The sequence below is a fragment of the Podarcis tiliguerta genome, assembly GCF_965153285.1.
Source record: "Podarcis tiliguerta genome assembly, chromosome: 7".
In the NCBI taxonomy this organism is placed as follows: Eukaryota; Metazoa; Chordata; class Lepidosauria; order Squamata; family Lacertidae; genus Podarcis; species Podarcis tiliguerta.
In genome coordinates, this window is record NC_139540.1 from 57,627,699 (window position 1) to 57,648,336 (window position 20,638).

Below are 20,638 nucleotides of genomic sequence, written 5' to 3' on the forward strand. Positions count from 1 at the left end.
TCAGAAGTAGCTAACTATATTTCTTTTTCTAATTTATAATTATAAGCACTCTGTGAGGTAGGGCCCTATTGCAAAAATTCCACAGATTGGGAAAAATCATTTGCTCTGTGGAAAATGTGCAGAGGAATGACCAGAACTTCTATAGATGATAGATGATTTTAAAAAGGTCTTCTGGGTAGTGGCGCCCACCTTGTGGAACGTCCTCCCATCAGATGTCAAGGAAATAGACAACTATCTGACTTTTAGAAGACATCTGAAGGCAGCCCTGTTTAGGGAAGTCTTTAATGTTTGATCTTTTATCGTGTTTTTAATATTGTGTTGGGAGCCACCTAGATGGGTGGGGTATGTATGTATGTATGTATGTATAAATAAATAATTGGTTGACAGTATTGGGGAAGGTCAGTTTGTGTGACTGCATGGATGACCACTTGAAGAACCACAGTTACAGGTAAGCTACCTTCCCCCCTGCCTTTATAAGTTTCTAGGGGTAAAGCCAAACGTATGGACTATGCAACTACATAGCGGTCCTTCGTGACTTATGTCAAAGGACAAATTTATGGCTCACAGGTTCCTGCAAACTGTGATTTTATTTGGATTTGATGGTATTCCAAGACTTATTACTGACCGCTCCATTGTGCTTTCATGGAATCATGATCTTATTATTCCTAGTATTGTATCTATCTATTTCTACCCTGCACCATTCTTTCCTCGCCCCTTAAGTTGTGGATCATCTGATGTTGAACAGGTATGTTTCTTTATCTCTCAAATACTTGCATTGTTATATGCAATAAAATAATTAAAATGTGGGGGGAAGGAATGTTACTACTCCCACTGCCAATAACAATAATTATTCTTTTTAGGGATTGTGAACATAACCCAAATTTGTGTGTATATTCAATTTAATTCAATCTTTCTGTATTCTTGTATGTAGTTGATATTTATGTCCTTTCCTTAATTTTTTAAAAGTCCTGTAAATGACAACTTTGGCCCTGAACATTGCTGGATAGAGGAAGAGTGTGATAAAGTTATTACCAATAACTAAAGAAAGTATTTTGGGAAAGGGAAATGAAACCTTCACTTACTTATCAGATCAGCCTAAATCAGTAATGTCCAAAGTCCGTTTCATTTCATCAAATCCGGCCCTCTTTGAAAAAAGTTTGGGTACCCCTGGCCTAAATGATCAACCTTTCATCTTTCTTACATTTTAAATGTTGTGTTTGCACCTCTCCTGCCACATTTTCATATCTCAGTTACCAAAAACCAGTCTGATTGTCTTGATGTACCTTGGCCCAATCTTGCCTTCCTCTTTTAAATAACTCAAGCCTGGAACTATTCCAGGTCACCTGCAACCAGGTATTATAAAAATAATGGCTTACATACACTCTTTGAAAAAGAATAGATACTCTTCTAATCTGGTGTTCAGCTCGTGAGTCAGTCTTAAGCAATTGCAACTGTGCAAGATAAATCCATTTCCTCTCTTTCTGAAGCAGTGGCTTCCTGGCAATATAGATATGACAAGGCTTTTTATAAGGCATTAGACAATAAATTAAGAAAAGTACACATTGGAGCATAAAAACCAGTTCAATGAAGTACAAGCAGGCACAACCTTCTAGTCAACCATCACAAAATGTTCCCAAGTTTCAAGAATAAATTTGTGAAAATTAACAAGGAAGAAAACAGACGTGAGCTAAATGAAAACCTGTGATAAAGGTAGATGGGGTAAAAGTGTATGTGATATTGCTCAAATTCTTCAGTAGCTGAAACTTCTGTGAGCTTGTACCCAAACACCAACTTTTCCTCTTGAGATGGATATTGTGCCTTTTACACAGGAATGCTCAGAGAGATAGCTCAGTTGGTAGAGCATGGGAGTCGTAGAGAGGCAGAGATCTCAGGGTTGTGGGTTCAAGCTCCAAGTTGGGCAAAAGATCCCTGCATTGCGGGCGGTTGGAATAGAAGACCCTTGTGGTCCCTTCCAACTCTACAATTCTATGATTCTATATACCTGTCAGCAATGAGTTTTGAGTACTAGTGAAGATAAGAGTCCGGGCAGCCAGCCATATTTACAGGATTTATTACGCCTTTGAAGCTATGTACAAAGCAAGTTCAGAAGTTCGACACTTTCATGGCGGGTCGGTTGTCCCGACTGCCTTTCCTTTCGATTTTCCCCAGCATAACCACCTTCTAAGCCCAGCCCCCTCGTTCCTCTCTGATGAGGGTGGCTTGTCCCCGGAAGTACCTCCCCTGTCTCATTACCTCCTGACAGCTGTCATTACCTCCTGACAGTTCTTCGTCACCCTCCTCGTCAGAGGAAGAACAACTGCTTATTAAAGGACCCTTCTCTCAGTAAGTTCCCATTCTCTCCTCCTTCTCTGGCTCCAGTTCCCTGACAATACCTGTGGCCTTTCTGAAGCTGAACTAAAGCTCCCATCACGGCTGACCATTGACCATGCTGACTGAGGTTTCCAGGAGTTGGGATATAGTAACAGTTAGAGGGGCACAGGTTCTAGGGCAACAAGCAGAAATGCAGCAAGTGACATCATTCCCACCATTGAGGGCATACACTTTTAATCACACAGCTGTTAAAGGCATACAAACCTGGCAGCTGGAGGCAAGTAAAGTCAACAAGCCTTCCCCCCGCAGCTAACTGACACTATCTGTCCTGAGAGAAGGAAGAACAGAGCAGGCAAAGCAAGCAAAAACAACAGCAGGGCCTGCTCTGATCAGACTGTCCCTTCCTTGGGCCAACTTTACGTTTTATATCATTTATTTGTTTTAGTAAACTGCCTTGGGAGCATTGCCAAAAAATGCCGTATATAAATACAACAAATGCATAAATAATAGTAATGACTGAAGCAAGCCACATTCCACATGTATTGTTGATGTAATCTTTGCTTGCAAGTTTTCCATTTCCACATATATATATATATGTATTTCCACTGTCTTAACTGTTCTACAACTGCCAGTGGAAAGTGAAGTAGCTATATATTCATAAGCAACAGGAATTGTATTGTATATTATTATGAAGGCTGTTTCACACTTTACGCACACCATGGCAGATGCATAAACTGTGTGTCAATGCGCTCAGGAGCTCTAATTTGCCACAAGTCCCTGACATGTATACAATGGATATTTATAGAATTGTGCCTGTCAATCACACTTTTGTGTGTTTGCTACAGGGTGTACATGAGGGTAGCTGCTGCAAATGTGATTGCTGTGTAAAGTAGCTCAGACAGTAATACAGGTATTTGGTTCAGTATTGCAAGCTGTGAAGAAAGTTTGTATTGAGATCTCTACCGAAAGCTAATATACTTTGGTCTAGTGCTCAGAGATCAGAATGCACATCTCAAATCTCACAACTTTATTGACAATCTGTTTGTTTCTGGACTCAATTTAAGTGATGTTTTTAAAGTCCTAAATGAGCTGGGACAAGGTCATCTTAAGGACACCTTGCTCCCATAGAGACATGCCTGGACTTTGAGATCAGTCTTGTAGGCCTTGCTCTTGGTGCCATGATGAGGGCCTTTACGATGGTAGCAGCATGGCACTGGCACACTATTCTAATGGTACCATGTCAGAAGGCCCTCTCTAACCTCCTTTCAACAGAACTGAAAATTAAACTTTCTTTGCAGGCTTTCAGTGTTTAATTCTGCTACTGCCTCAATTCTGAGATTTAGCCTTAATTATATACAAATAATATGTATGTTCTTAGCAGCTTATTTTAAATGGTTGTTTTGTTTTGCATTGTACTTTATGTGTATCATAAGCTGTTCATGGTATGATTCTAAAATAATAGGATATAACCAATAATTATATTCAGCAGCACGGTCTAACAATTTAAAAAGTAAAATAGTTCAAAGCATTTTAAATTTGTACATTTACTCTGCCAACTATGCATTCTCACAAAAAATTATCTCCAAAACATAGGCCATTTGACACCAAACAGCCTTTCCATGCAAGGGCCACAGCACCAGCCTGCCTTCTTCTGCAGGTGGTGGAACCAGTCAAGGTACCATTACTGCAGCTGCCTTTCTGAGAGTACAATACTCCCAAGCCTCAGTTCCCAGTCTCATATCACACTGTGAATTCTTCAAGGAAGAGTAAAGGACTATTCTGGACTGCAGCCCGATACAAGTTTAACCAACCTTAATTTTTAGGCCTACTGAAATCAATTATCTAAAAACATTGAACCTTTCTTGTGATCTCGGCACTTTTCTTTATATGACATGACTGATTAGGACACCTAGTAGAAAAGGTGAATATTAATATTTTCTCTTTACTATTCAAACACACTAGCCTACATTCCTTCACTTTAGAAAATAGTTAACCCACACTGCAATGTTCTGCATATTTATTTTGATAACCTGTTTTGTCAATAGCTATTTCTATAGTCATATAGGGCCATAAGAAGTTCATGTGTCATCTTGTTGTCAAATGTCTAGTTGAAAATACAAATAGTGCTCGGGCACAATTGACAAAGAATTGTACAATAGGATCATGTGATTTTAAACAGGTTCATCCAATTCCATGAGTCCTGGCATATTAAACCTATAGTAAATATGGAATTCACACATCTGGATGAAGCTTATTTATATCTAGTGTAAACCTGCATCTGTTTTTCTATTTTCCTAATGTTGTTTCTTTTCTCTCCTTTGACATGGTTTAGGACTTAAGCTAAATCAATAAAAATATCAGGGAGAGGAATGGTTATTTACTCTCAAACCATGGGAAATAGTACAGTGAATCAAGCACAATCTAGTTTGCAGAAAGTACGCCAACAAATGAGGATAGTTTATCAAAGTAAAAAGAAAAACAGATTGGCAGAAGCTGGGAAAAGCAGATGACTAAGCAACCTCTTTTGTAAACATACTCCCAGCTGTACTTTCAGCCTAATAGGAACTCAAGTTGTTGAGCAACAAGTTACCTTGCTCCAAGGTAACTAAGGCTTTAAAATGAGTATATAAACACACATGACTCACACACAAACCCCAAAACACAAGCATACTAGACGTTTATCTCTTAAAAACAAGAGAGACACCAAGTCTCGTTCCAGGCTGCTATATAAAGAGATCATGGGACTGCCAAACATTTGCTGAGAATTTAAAACTAAATTAATAGATGTGGTGAGTGGCACACACATCTATTAATTTAGTTTTAAATTCTCAGCAAATGTTTGGCAGTCCCATGATCTCTTTATATAGCAGCCTGGAACGAGACTTGGTGTCTCTCTTGTTCCCTTTAAGAGATAAAGAGAGCTTTTTTTGGGACACTTGAGTTCCAAGGGCCTACATGCATTCACCACAACATACATAGGCTCCATATACATTATCCCCATTCTTGAAGTAATAAAAGACACAGAACCTATTTGGAGTGTACAAGATTAGGATCGTGTGTAAACAGAATTTCCAATGTGCAGAGACTAAGAGTGATGAGTGGAAGGGACTGGGAGATACATCCTCCACACACCCAGTGGAAGAGACTCTCACGAGAGGTGATGGACTCTCCTTCCTTGGAGGTTTTTAAACAGAGGTTGGATGGCCATCTGTCATACGTGATCTAGTTGAAATTCCTGCATTGCAGATGATTGGACTAGATGACCCTCGGGACCACTTCCAACTCTACAATTCTGTGATTGTACAATTCTATTACTTATCTGCAGAGGACTATTGGGGAATAGGGTTAACTCAAATCAGACTGCTGAAGCTCAGTATGTTGATATGCCATCAGATGACCCAAACAACAACAAAATGCAGCCCAATTAATGACAGGACAGCAATGGATGAACACCAGCTGAGCCAAAGGACAGAAAATGTCAAGTCTTGATACTCTAGAAAATGGGACCCTCTGTTTTCAAGCACACAGAAGCCTCGATGTTTTCAAATGTAAGACTAGAAACCTACTATTTAGATTGCTATTCTGCATGATTTTAAGAAAGAAAATAAGGGAAGTTGACATTCCTAGAATGTCTGCAAAGTCAAACTTTCCTGTTACAAATGAAGACATGGACAACAGCCATACAGATACTTCTAGGGACTGGTAAATGTGCAATGCTGGGGATTGCTTAATCTATGTTTTTAAATCTTTGCTTAAAAGTATAACTAAAAATAAATTTCTTCCCATTCTTTCTTCCTATTTACTAAGAGCAGAAAGAGCTAGCAAGTGGACAAAAAGCAATGCTACTCCCCTTTAAAAAGTGGAAAGGAAGGAAAATACCTCTTGGGCTTTATAGCAGGAAATGCACTGGGCCTTTGTTCCAGGAGAAAAAGTGACATTACACAACACCTTTGAATAAACTACTCTTGGCTTGGCTCAATAAAAATGCAATCTGAAGCAGTTTGAAGCCAATCTGCGACCAACATGGCATAAAGATTTGGGCACATATTTTGTAAGTCACAGCCAAAAAGAGATGACTACATTTCTTTAAAATATATGATGTCAGACACTTAGATTAGAAAAATAATGGGACAGACTGTGATCTGTGAAACTGTCTTTCCATTCTGTTATTGTTAACTATCTGATACCATGAATATTTGATATACTCCAGCTGGTGCTCTTGCATGCTTCAGGCCTGGCAACAGATACTTCAACAAGTTACAGTTAGACAGGAACGATGGCTTCTGCATTTAAGATCGTTTAGTTATCCTTAAATAATTCAAAAGCAGGAAATCGCAAAACAGTTTTTACCTCACAGAAATATACCATATCCTAAAATGCATAGTTTTGACATTTCACCGATATCTGTCCTACATCTAAATTATGTTTTTCAGGTGCCTTTTTGTTGCAGTTAATGCAAAAACTGTGGGTGGGGAGAGAGAAAACGATGCATATTCACAATCAAAAATACAGGTTTTCAGCTGCCTAGCTGCTCAAAACCAAAGAATTTTGACTAGCTATCCATCCCTACAAGAATTAGCTTCTATTACCAAGCAATTTGAAATATAGATTCACTCTTGCAGCCAATTATCTGATTGGAGCAGTAATAAACGTTGGCTCTCATACTTGGCATTTTCTGAAGGGAGTAGAGATTTCTACAAAAAAATAAGAGACCCCCACAAAACAGGAAATGATCTCTTACCAAAACTCTGTATTAATATTAGAATTCTTACTCCTGTATAATAAAATGTGGTTACACAAATTAGCCACTCAAAAGGCGAGGTTCCCCCCCCCCCCCTTTTAATATTATAATGAGAAAAGTATTTCTGCTCACATGATTACAATACCATTTCTATGGTATCAAGGGGTCTGGTTTGTTAAACAAAACAACATTCAAAATTACTTTTATCAATATATTCATAAGAAATTCTGTCAGGTGCAGAGTCTGAATGCAGAGTGCTAAAGAAGGTAATCAACAGAAATTATTTTGACGAGAACCAAAAGAGTAATTAGCCTTTGCTTAAAGTGAGCTGTCAGCACTTGCTTCAGTACTTTTCTATTTCTTGCTAACAAAGAGGGTCTTCTACTGGGAAAATAAAGGCCAATTATAATGAAGCATTTTACGTCAGCAGGCAAATTTCATCTATGAGTGCCATTCTGAGTATGAAATTCCTCTGACTTACAAACAAGATTTAGGAATCATAGGTCAAAATTATATTCTCAGAAAGACTTAACACAAAATAGATATGTAAATTCTTAAGTCTGCAGCCCTGTGTACACTGACACAACAGTGTCTCCAATAAATGCAGTGAGATTTACTTCTAAATGTGAAACAGATCCAGTTGCAAAGCTATTGACAATAACGTTCCTTTGAGATACTGAGCAGATGCTTAAAATATTGCATTTATATGCAATTTTTGAGACTACAGTGAATTAAAAATGCTCGCTGAGAGTTTTAGCTAACATAGGTTGCAACGAAAAATAGGCCATTGATTAGTGCTTTGGCTATCCTCCAAAGGGTGTGTGCGCATGAGCATGCATGTGCTGGGGAGTGCGCACCCAGCACATACCACTGTGCTGAAAAATGGGTTGCAGGACTAGACAAGTAGCCATTAAGTTACCTTGATCCCATAAATATTCATAGCTGGAATGACAAGTAATAACACAGGCAGACACATACTTAAGTCAGAGGATTTCATACTCAGATGCACTCATAGATGAAATTTGCCTGCTGACGTAAAATGCTTCATTATAGACCCTCTTTGTTAGCAAAATAGAAAAGTACTGAAGCAAGTGCTGACAGCTCACTTGCTAATTACTTTTTAGACTCTGCACCTGACAGAATTTCTTATGAATATATGATAAAAGTAATTTTGGGGTAACTTGCAATGAGGGCACAGTGAGACACAGGTTATGAAGCTGCATTCAGTTGTGAGCTCAACCTGAAATATTCACGGACCATTGCAGCAGATCGTGGAATTAGGCAATTATGTTTATTCATGTAAGAACACTACTGCAATAAGGAAATTAGCAGACCCTTAACCACTCCCTTGTAATAAAAGTATGCTGCCTGTGATCGGTAACCACTTAGAGGTGGACCATTGCAGCCCCTGCTGCTACCACACGTGAACACATTCTCCCCATTCTGGAAGATGACAGCATGCAGATGCAAGCACGCACTGCAATTTCCACAGATGGAAACACAACAGAGGCAGCCACTGGTAAACTCTTCCTCTCTCCTGGCTGAAGAGATGCTCACATGAGCAGGGGACAGAGGGATCAGAACATGAGGATAGTTGAATGGCTCCCAATACTTATCTGCAAGGCTGCCCAATCCGTATCTGCTTACACATTTCACACTGCACATCCCAAGGGAAAAACCCTCTACCCTGTTGTGTATTTAAAAACCACTGTGCTAAGGGCCAAAATGGATATGCTGAGGGAGAGCTGTGATCAGCATCTCTAGTCTCCCCCCCCCATTTCCTTCTTTTTATAACTAGTTAACAACCCTATTCAAGCAGCTTCAGGTGGAAGTAGTGTTGAAACCTTTCATTCTGCACCAATTCCCTTGATCTATATCACCCTCTCCAACTGCTACTGGGGAGAAGCCAGAAAACCCAGAAGCTCCAGCTTCTGTGCGGGTTATTGTTTTGGTTTCTTATTACGCTGTGCATTTTTGTGTTTTTATATTGTAAACTGCCCTGTAATCTTCCGATGAAAGGCGATGTAGACATTTAATTCATAATAACTACTGCAAACTGTGGCTGCCAGAATATATTGGTCAGTGAAATCATACTACAGTGGTACCTCTGATTGCGGATGGGATCCGTTCTGGAGCTCCAGTCGGATCCTGAGGTTTTCGCAACTGGAGGTGCCTGTTATGTGCATGCGTGAAGCGGGAGAGCACTTCTGCGCATGGTGAAACTGGGAAAAATACTTCCGGGTTTGCCGTATGCGTATCCCAAAGGATACGCAACCAGAGGTGCTCGTAAGTAGAGGCACCACTGTATACCAATACTGGTCGCCTATTTACTTCTGGGCCTAAAGTGCTCATCTATATAGACCGAAATAGCTAGGATTGCCTCTCCTTATATAATTCAGCCCATGTCTTAAGAGTTCTTCTCCACAGTCCACTGCTGGGTGAGACTGTTAACCAGTTAAGACAGGTCAATTCCATATAATATTGCTTCTCTTAGGAAACGTATGTGTCCTAAGAACAGGAATCACAGTTCAGGAAAGATACATGGACCATTATTGTAATTCTATAATATCCAAGTCCTTTAGGGCAGAGGGAGCCAACACGGTGCCCTCCAGATGTCTGGGACTAGAACTCGCAGCACCCCTAACATCTGTATTGTGTGTGTAATTGCTGTTATTTTTTTAGATATGCAATTTGTGTGTTTGTGTGTGTGTTTATTGTGAAATCACCTTGAGATGCTTCATAGGAAGCAATATCAATATCATCATCATCATCATCATGATGGCGGCTCCTAGTCATGTTGGCTATGCTCTATGCTTCGCCCCCAGAATTGGGGGCAATATGCTTCTGACAACCAATTGCTGGAAACTGCAGGTGGCGAGAGTGCTCTTTGCTTGGTCTCTGCTTGCATGTTTCCCATGGGCATCTGGCTGGCTACTATGAGATGGATTAGATGACCCACTGGCCTGATCCAGCAGGCTCCTCTTATGTTCTGAAGGCCTGCTGTTAAGAAAAAGCAAAGGGCCAACAATTTCAGTGCAACCCTGCCCAGTGGATAAATTGTAATTCACAATTCTAAAGGGGATGCAACTAACAGGCACAGTAGCAGGTCTGGCAGCACATTCCTTATGTAAGATGCCACTGGAACGATGCTGGATTAAGATAAACTTTGAGCTACAAAAACTGCACATGTTGGCTGCTCTTACCCCTTGGGGCAAGTGTGGGAATATCAAACTAAACATATAAATGCATAAATCTAAAGAGCAATGTTCTTTATAACAGCTCAAACATATTCAGTGATGTAGAACTCCATAAATAAAACAAAGAAAATAATGTTAAAGTACTTAGATTAACAAAGCTGTGGTTACATATTTGGACAAGTAATTGGAAAAATACTGTGTGTCAGAGATCCCATTTAAATAGTTTAATTAAGAAATAGTATCTTTGATGTATTCCAGTACCACAGACACATGTGCATGCATGTGTGTGTACACATACCTCTAGAAACAGACAAAAATAAAAAAAGATTTTGCAATTATTTCTATGGTAAACAATTATTTTTTCCCTCTCTCATCTCCTAACTTTTAAGCACAAGTTGTTTTGATTCATATGAAGAAACGTCAAAACTTTTTATATCCTTTTTGCTCTCAGTAAGATGGATCCACATCACCTATTACTGGCTTCTCCATTTAGCTTTTTCAATTTTTAATTACTCTTTGAATACTGTGAAAGAATGTGCATGATTACATTATGGTTCAGTTCACAAGTAATGCTAAACCAAGCTATGGCTTAGTGTGAATGTGAGAGCCCCTGGACAGGAGATTGTGTCTGTTTTCCTCCTTTGGTCTTGCTGATTCTGCACTGCTATGAGCTCAGTATATTATGCTCTAGGAGGCTTAGTTTGGTCCGAATCAAGTATACACTTCCAGAGTTAGCACTAAATACTTCTGGTAAATGAGCCTGGAGGGCTGTGAAATTTGTGCCCCAGGGTTTTTAGTCTACACATGTGCTATCTGAAACCAAAAGGACACATTGGTTGACTGATGTGAATTTTTTCTCAGCTGTCCTACCCCACTGTCTAAAGGAGAAGGCAGAAACAGGGGCAGTGCTGGGGAAAGCAAAGTTTTTGTGAGGGGAAATCGATGGACCAAGAGAGGAAAAACTCATGGAAGAGGACTGTTTTCTGGGCAAGGGAGCCGCAGTTCCAGAGAGAACAAAAGGCAAGCAGGGAGGGGGCAAAGCAATGAATATGGGGAAATTGGACTGGTGGAGAGAGAGGAGGGGGGTTCGTGTGTTACTGCTGTGTTAGCAACCAGGGATGACCCAGGCAAGAGAGATAGTGTTCTGTTTTTAATTAGACCAGCTGCTTGCCTAATAAGAGATACACCACAAAAACAATGACATTTGCAGTTCTGTCTTCTTTTACATAAATAACTGATTCTGCAGGACTTAGTTCCCATGGTGCAGACTTTGGAGTAGATAACACTGTCCTGTAACCTCAATTCCCCTTAGCCGACTAGTATAAGCTTTTGAGAGATAATTAAAAAGAGTGTAAGAAACTCAGATATATAAGCTAGGCACAAATGGGTCCTTAAAACAAGGTTACAGTCGCCAAAAAGGAATGTTTAGTTGTCATTTTTGGGCAAGATGGCTTTAAAGTCTTATTTTTCAAATGATGGACTGACTGTGATTGATTCTCAGATAAACATCTAGCTAGTTCAGTTGACAACCTTGAACTAGGTTAAGAGCTTTGAGAACTTGAAAAGTCATTTGATCCAGGGACAGCCTATATACTCCGAGCTCTTTTTCTTAATGGTGACTGCTCCTGCTCAGGCTGCACAGAAAAAGCAAATTTGATCCAGAAATTCATTCCAATTGTGCAGATAAAACATAACTGATGGTATTCTACAGGGTGGGGTGTTAGTGTGTGAAAACAGTCCGGATCCAATGCTCCTCAGCCATGTACTTTCAGATGGTAGAGATGTCAGGCATCATTCTGGCACCCAGGCATCACCCAAAATAAGAACCAAAGCCCAAGAATATTAAAAAAGCAATGTCCTAAAAAGTGCTATTCAATTTCAGGAGAGCTTTCCAACAGTATCTTGTGGATCCTGAGGGGTAAAGTAGCCCCATGGTGGTTCCTCTAACCACAAAACGGACGTGGAAATTGGCTGTGTAAAAGCTGGTGTAGGAAGAGTTAGTCATCATACAAAAGAGATCTATTACAACACAAAATTATGTTTTCAGGAAAGATTAGAAATAGCAGACACTACAGTTTAAGCAAACACACCCACCCCTTCAATTTTTATAACTGTGAAATGTAAGTAAATAATTAGGTAACTTGTCTTAAAGTATTAATGCTACTGAATATCATGGGAATTTTCTCTGTTTCCCCCTAAATTGTTCTTTATGGTATGACCTGAGGCAGCTCTGCATTAAGAATGGACAAAAATGAAATTGAATTTCTAGGCAGTATTGAATATTTTATGTCAGTTTGAATGATGCTTACCCTGTATTGATGGAAATTATTTCTATCAGTGGGTTCTTTCTAATCTTTGGCAAATCCAATCGCGCTCCCCCCAACCGTTTTCCATTATCCTTTTTCTGACCCAGCAATCTCACAGAGTGACCTTCAAATAAAGGGGGAAAATGGTACCATTATACATAAAACTCATTTGTTTTAATATATTCTACTCAAATATTTTGCATTTTGTTAAACAAAAATAGACCCAGGAGTCTTCTGGTAACCAACAACTTACCAAGAAAAGGAAAAGCCAACATTAAATTTTTTGTTGTTGTTGTTATTATTAAGCGTAGCTCCTTTCATGATATCTTGTTCAGCTATTTGACAAAAGCAAGTCAATCCATTTTAAAAGCCAAATTCCCAAGAAATAGCATTTTGATTATAATTACTGTAAAAATATTACTATTGAGTTTAAGGGTGTTGTTGTTCCCTTTTGAACAGTATTAGACCACAAACCCAAAGTTCCAGGCAGTATGCTTGAACTGATGGGTGTCAGCTTGAGCAAGAATTTCCATTAAGTTCTCACAAAGTAATGCAAAAAGATTCGGATGAGGGAACATTTTCACAATTCAGCCCAGCTTGTTGTGCTTCTCACGTATAATACTACTGACATGTGAGCACTTTATTGGAATTTATGGCTCCATCTGTAGCTTAACTGAGCTCATTCAGAAGCAACTGCATATTGACTTCAAAATATTCAAACACAAATATTCAGAAAGCTCCTTTTCCATAATTCTAGACACATTGTTTCAGGTCACCCAAATCAAAGTGAATGCTTTGGGGGAGGGTAGCTTTGCAAAATACTGAGTTACAATTTCTAATTAAATGTTATTTAGAGAGAGAGAGAGAGAGAGAGTATGAGATTTCAAATAATGGATTGGAATTGGCACCTACCATGGTAATAATAATAATAATAATAATAATAAATCTTATCTAAAATGTAAAGGTAAATAATCAAGATTAAAAAGCCCAACCAATCTGAGTAAAGCTCTCTGCGGACAAACTCCAGCTCCTTTAGCCTAAAGTGAGATGAGCACCAACTGCACTTAATCAGCCAGGGGTCCTTTTCCTTTACCCTTTTTTACATACAGTCAAACCTTTATTTCATGTTGGCATAGCAAGTGCTAACTTCATTTCATTCATCATATCTCCCACTGGATAGCTCAGTTGGTTAGAGTGCGGTGCTGATAATACCAAGGTTGCAGGTTTGATCCCTGTAAGGGACAGCTGCATATTCCTGCATTGCTGGGGGCTGGATTAGATGATGCTCAGGGTCCCTTCCAACTCTGATTCTATGATCAGTAAGACCATAGTCCAGAATCACCTGAGTGTACAACTGTGCCTGAACATGCAGCACCTTCCTTCCTTCCTTCATTCATGGCATGTTTTAATGAAATGGAGGAGTCTCCAATTAACCATTGCTTCCATTTCATCTGAACCATGAAACTATGGTTATTACCATCTGTGGAACAACTGTGGGACTGAAACCATCCTTTGAAGTTAGTTTACGATCCTGGTTTGTTCCAAAGTTGGTAAGCATAATTTCCCTGTGCAGATAAAACAAACTTGGAGACTTCAGCACTGCCACAAATGGAGGAGGGGAAGGGCCTGCATACACAGGAAAAAGACTCATACATAACTAAGCTTATTAATATGATCATCCATGCCCAGCCATTAAGTCAGTTATTTAAATTTAAAATGTGACTTGTTTCTTTTGCAGTAGGAAAGGCTGAGGAGGCAAAATCATACTGGCCCTTTATATTGAAAGTTACAGAAACATTATTTTAAAAACCATTTCTTCATTTGCAGGTTTTCCCAAGGCAGTAGAAATGGCCTTAAAGTTACATATGCAAACAAGCAACATTACTAATTACTAATTAGGGGTCTGTACTGACCGCAAGACTCAACTTGTACTGTAATTTGGTCTGAACTGATCTGGAAGCAATCCAGTTTTGCTAGGGGTCTGCAGCCAAATCCCAATTTGCAAAAATTAAGTGTCAAACTTCCCCATTAACTATTATGGGCAAATTAAAATGAAACATTACAGCATTTCCCCCTTATTGACAGAACTGGATGAAATTTGTGGACATAGTCACTTCTGACATATCAGAAACAAATTGTCACAGTATTTTTATTTTATGTGATGATTTTTATCTACCCTCCCCAATGGCAAATGAATTGTCTGTAATTTTAATTTTTTTGGGTATGGTAGCCACACCTGAGAAGATGAATCCTGCCAAGTTTCAAAAGATAAATGCAGTGATTTTCCTACATCGTTTGGAGGCTGTGAGGGGGGGGGGGGAGTATGCATGAGAGATTTTCCTTAATAAGAAACCTGCCAAAATACTGATAAATAGGACCAGGAATTCTCCTGCTATGTATATTTAACTTTGATTTTGGGGAGGGGGGTATTTAAAGGGTTTCGCTACCTGCTCTGTGGTTTTAGTGGGCAATAATTTTATTATAAAAATAACACAGGGCTGCCTCTGGGAAAAGAGTCCACAAAATTTCAAAATGATGATAACAAAATCTTAGGGACTTAAAATTTAAAAAGAGCTTTAGGTTTTTGTATGGCTCAACTAAGGTCAAAGCTGATTTGAAAGGAGTGGGTTTGTGGGACAGAAGCAGAAGGATATGAAAGTCCAGCATTTTCCAAGCAAGCACTAATAGAAGAACTAGCAAAACTAGCAAAGAGCATTGTGACTGGAGAGCCCTGGTAAAATCATTCCCTCTTTTTAGTCACAAAAGAACTTTCCGTTCACCACCTTTCCTCATCCTGTTAATTTCCTTATAAAATGATACGCTGAGGGAGAAATGTCTCATTTTTTCAAGGCACACCGTCTGCAGCACTTTTGAAACATCTGATTCCTCCAGTTGTCCCAAACTGCTTTGGAGGTCCCTGCTTCAACTTAGGGCACGTCAGAGAGATCCCACTTCACCCTACACAAGTTTTAAATCTGTCTGAAGTGGCCCACTTTGTTTCAAGATATATATGAATCTGCTCTATGCTCCTACTGCTTATAATGCAATTGTGCAGAGGTTGTTCGGGGTGGCAAATTGTTTTCACCAAGATGTTCCTACCAGCAGTCACCATTAAAAAAAAAAAATACAACACTCTACTGCTAAAATTACTGGAAGTGAACACTGGAAGAAATGCATGGCTAGCTCTTTTATGTGACCAGATTGCTCCACAAAGCAACCGCCACCTAACTTGCCTTATAACGGGCCACACCACCATTGTTTACATTTGTGAGTCAAGACAAATGTAATAGTATCATGGCAGTAACACACTGAATTCTTCCACTGATGTAGCACTGAAGACAAGAAAATCAATTGGCATGCCAGCCTTTTCAGAGTTGTCAAGTAAAACTTTTAGTCAAAAATTCAGTTTAATTAAGAGGTAAAACACCATTTTATGTTAAGAGTATTACACCTATCATAGATGTCAAAAAGTTCAATAGCATCTAGAAAAGGCCTGTTATTTTCATACCAGCAAATGCCAAGAATTCCATTATAACCTACTGTGATTTCAGTAATACATGGACTCTGCTAATAGCATTCACTCAATTATTCATTTCCACTGTATCACACTAATAACAGCAATATTGCCAACTGATGAGACAATTATTTGCCCATACTTTTGTTCTTTAAGTATTCTTGGATTTAACAATATGCATACTACTTTAAAATTCAGGTAAATTAAATCCAACTAAACATCAAAAAGAGCTTTCTGACAGTAACAGTTGTCAGATAGCGGAACAGACTCCCTTGGAACTCTGCTTCATTGGAGGTTTTTAAGCAGAGGTTGGGTGGCCATCAGTCATGAATGCATTAGTTGAAAATGCAGGGGTTGGACCAGATGATGCTCAGAGTCCCTTCCAACTTTACAATGGTGTGATTCTATAAACTCTGTGCTTACAAATATCTATGCTGGATTGTGGCCTGTGGGAATGCGAGTGGAAGTTTACAAAATGGTCAAGAATGAATTTATTACTCTCTATTTAAGGTCTAAAATTATGAAACAACTTCACTGGAAATATAAGAACACCTAGTTCAGTCAATTTCAATACAGTGGGTTGGATCCAGACTTTGGCATGCTTAGTCTAGACACACTGAAAGCTGACAGGGCTTAAATTAATGTTTATTCCTGTTGATTTGAGTCTACTATTAAACCTGACTAAAGGTACAATTCTAATTCCTGATGGTGACAGCTGTGGGCATTAGGATAACAAAGCTGTGCCCTGAAAGCTGCTACCAGCTTTTCTGCTGTGGTAACACGCAGAAAGCCCTAATCTATGAGATCCAAAGCTCCATGGATTCATCAACGGGCTCAGTTCCTGTCTCCTTCCTTGTGGCTGGCAGGATTCAGCATAACATTACATGCATTAGAGTCTCTACCCCTCTGCACTTCCCCAGATCCTATTAGGATTGCTCTGCATGTTTGGATCCAGTCCAGAGTTGGACTGGTTAATGACTGATATTTTGAAGAGTTTTAGGGGTATGGTCTACTGGAAGCCTAGTAGAGGCAAAAATTCCATGCTCCAGCTTCCTAACCTAACTATCAATACATAGTTTTACAGAGCTGCACATAAATAGAATCCTTCCCTTTAAAAAATAAAAAAGCTATTTTCAAAAGCTAACATACTGAGTTCCTTTTGTAATGCTGTTATCTGTGATCTCTTTTGTAGTGAATTCAAGTGTAAGTAAGAAAAAGTTATGCTATGAATCTTAAAATGATGCATGATTGGGTAGGGAAAGCTTTTAAAAAGGCATTTCATCTGAATAAGGGAGGTGCTATCTGCCAGCTTCAGAAGCCAGCAGATAAGTGAACTCTCAAGGGAAACCAAAACATAGACATTTGATATGCTGAACACATGGCATGTTTTTCAGTGTTTTACAACTGTTATACACTGAGCTGGATCCAGAGCAAGTTAGTCACAGTTAAGATCCCATCTACATGAAGTGTTAGTTCATCTTCCCTCACAATCCATTTTTCCTATGTGTTGTGACTTTTAGAATCTAAGTCTGCCAACGGGGATTATCTTGTTTGTTATTGGTCTCTTGTGAGTTTTGAGGGACCAAAAAGCAACCTAAAATGCAATCAATCAGTGTGACTAATATTAGGATTCAAGCCATTCTCTATTCCGAACAACAGAGCAGAACATTTGGTTGCTGCCCGAGAAAAAGACAACAAAATTACCATGTGAAGGGCACTGAATATCAGATTTCAGATTAGAGCATTGTTGATATTGCTGCTACTGTTTACAACCAGAAGCACATGGACTTGTGACAGTGCACTGCATGCAAATATGCCAAGCACCCTCTTGCTACACAAAACTCAGAAGCACTAAAGGAAGACGGCTTCACATAATTGTTATAGCCACACACTGAGGAGGAAGAAAAGGCAGAGGAAAGCGGGGGCAACTTCCTTTTCCAGCTATACCTATTAGTCTTAGGTAAATTAAGAGTGGAACAGTTTATCTGAAGATACTGTACTTTCAGTTGTTTTATCTGAGCAGCAGCTTTGTTCAATAATGTCCATCATCAAGGTGAAGAGGAATTCAAGGGAAGGATGAGTAACATATAAGTAAACTCCAAGCTTTTTCCTTCTTTCTCTCACAGTGAATAAGCCAAAACAGATGGACAACCCATTAATTAGTGGGGAAATGGTAAGAGCTATTTCACAAAGTCAAGTAATTAGCATTATGCTTGCCTAAAAACTTCAAACTAAAGCAAAAACTATTTTCATATAACCATGATCACCACTTTTTAATTTTAATAGCCCTAAGAAACCGACCATTAAAAATAATGGAATGCCTGGATCCATTCCAGTCCATTCCATTCCAGTCCGGCTTCCGCGCTGGTCATGGGACCGAGACGGCTCTGGTCGCCCTAACAGATGATCTCCGCAGGCAGCTGGATCAAGGCGGGTTGGGGCTGCTGATTCTTCTAGACCTGTCAGCAGCCTTCGACATGGTCGATCACGAACTCCTGGACCACCGCCTTGCCGACGTGGGGATCCAGGGCACAGTCCTTCAATGGCTGCGCTCGTTTCTCTCCGGTCGGGGACAGAGGGTGGCGCTTGGGGGGGAATTGTCATCCCGCCACTCCTTGGTGTGTGGAGTGCCCCAGGGTGCGATACTCTCCCCGATGCTTTTTAACATCTTTATGCGCCCCCTCGCCCAGCTTGTCCGGAGTTTTGGGCTGGGCTGCCATCAGTATGCTGATGACACCCAACTCTATCTGTTGATGGATGGCCACCCTGACTCGGCCCCAGACACACTGACCAGATGCTTGGAAGCTGTGGCTGGATGGTTACGTGGGAGCCGGTTGAAGTTAAATCCTTCGAAGACAGAGGTCCTCTGGCTGGGACGGGACGATATGGGATTGAGGGGGCAACTCCCATCTCTAGCGGGGGTGCAATTAGTGCCAGCACCGTCCGTTAAGAGTTTGGGTGTAATCTTCGACACCTCCCTCTCCATGGAGGCGCAGATTGCAGCTATAACAAAGGCGGCATTTTTTCATCTCCGCCAAGCTAAGCAGTTGGCTCCTTACCTCTCTCGCCCTGACCTAGCCACTGTGATCCATGCGACGGTCACCTCCAGACTGGATTATTGTAACTCGCTCTACGTGGGGCTGCCCTTGAGACTGACCCAGAAACTCCAGAGGGTGCAGAATGCCGCAGCGAGACTCCTTACAGGGTCTTCACTGCGAGATCACATTCATCCGGTGCTATACCAGCTGCACTGGCTCCCGGTGGAGTACAGGATCAGGTTTAAGGTGCTGGTTTTAACCTTTAAAGCCCTATACGGCCTAGGACCCTCGTACCTACGGGACCGTCTCTCCTGGTATGCCCCACAGAGAAACCTACGCTCGTCAAATAAAAACATCCTGAAGGTCCCAGGCCTCAGAGAGGTTAGGCTGGCCTCAACTAGAGCCAGGGCTTTCTCGGCTGCGGCTCCAATCTGGTGGAACGCTCTGTCACAAGAGACTAGGGCCCTGCGGGACCTGACATCTTTCCGCAGAGCCTGCAAGACAGAATTGTTCCACCAGGCCTTTGGTCAGGTCCCAGCCTGACTCCCTCCTCTGGCAACCTGCACAGAATTTTGCTCAACGGTTGCCATTAATTTGACTTTAATTAATTTTTATAATGGAATGTTTTTAGAATGTTTGATTATTTGATTGTTTGATTATTTAATTGTTGTTAGCCGCCCTGAGCCCGGCTTCGGCTGGGGAGGGCGGGATATAAATAAAATTTATTATTATTATTATTTATTATTCCACCACCAGTCAGGCCAGAAACTCTCTTGAAGTCAGCATGCTATAAGCACCCATTGTAGGGAGCGCATTTCTCATTATCTGCTGAAAAATTCAAAGAAGAGGAAAGACTTCCTACGTTGACCAAGTGAAATAAGTGTGTAGCTTGAGAAAGAAAGTAAGAGTGGAAGAAAACAAGGGGAAAACGTGCCTAAATTGGTTAAACCAAGTACTCAGGCAAACGATAAAGCTTATATTGAACATAAAGCCATCAGACATGACAACTCTCTCCCCTGTCAAGCAAGGGAAATAAATATAAATCTGGTGAATACTGTGAGAGACAGTACTGGATTCATACCATCAAAATGTATTGCAACTGTCATAACATGAAAGGGAAAAATTGGTTGTCTGTATAAACCCTCTCTCACTATAGAATGCTGTTTGGCATACCTCTTTCTGCTTAAGCTTTCTGTTTAGTATTAATTCAATTAATAAGCAATCTACTCTTCTTATTCACATAGTGAATAAATATTGTATTTAATATTTTTCATGTGACTAATGAACATCAACAAGAAAGGCTACACAGAGCGTGTCATTGGCTGCCCACACTATGGCTGTGATATGGTGAGAATGTCTAGATTTAAAAAGACAAGCTATGAAAACTTTTACCGATGAACACAACTCCTTTGGTCCTCCCCTTCCACTAGCTGTAATTAAACCGGGAAGTCTCTAATTAACTATAGTTTCCCAGTGCTCCAACTAAACACATATGTAACACCCTCTTTTTT

General features: G+C 40.1%; 1 protein-coding gene across 4 annotated transcripts in view; it reads right to left on the reverse strand.

The window, feature by feature from the left end:
- CDKAL1 (CDKAL1 threonylcarbamoyladenosine tRNA methylthiotransferase) overlaps positions 1-20,638 on the reverse strand; it is a 223,303-nt gene that overhangs the window by 125,551 nt on the left and 77,114 nt on the right. For all 4 annotated transcript variants that reach the window (XM_083449185.1, XM_083449184.1, XM_083449186.1 and 1 more), the window contains one exon: positions 12,579-12,699. In XM_083449185.1, coding sequence (XP_083305311.1) covers positions 12,579-12,699 — 121 coding nt within the window. The remainder of the gene's footprint in view (positions 1-12,578; positions 12,700-20,638) is intronic.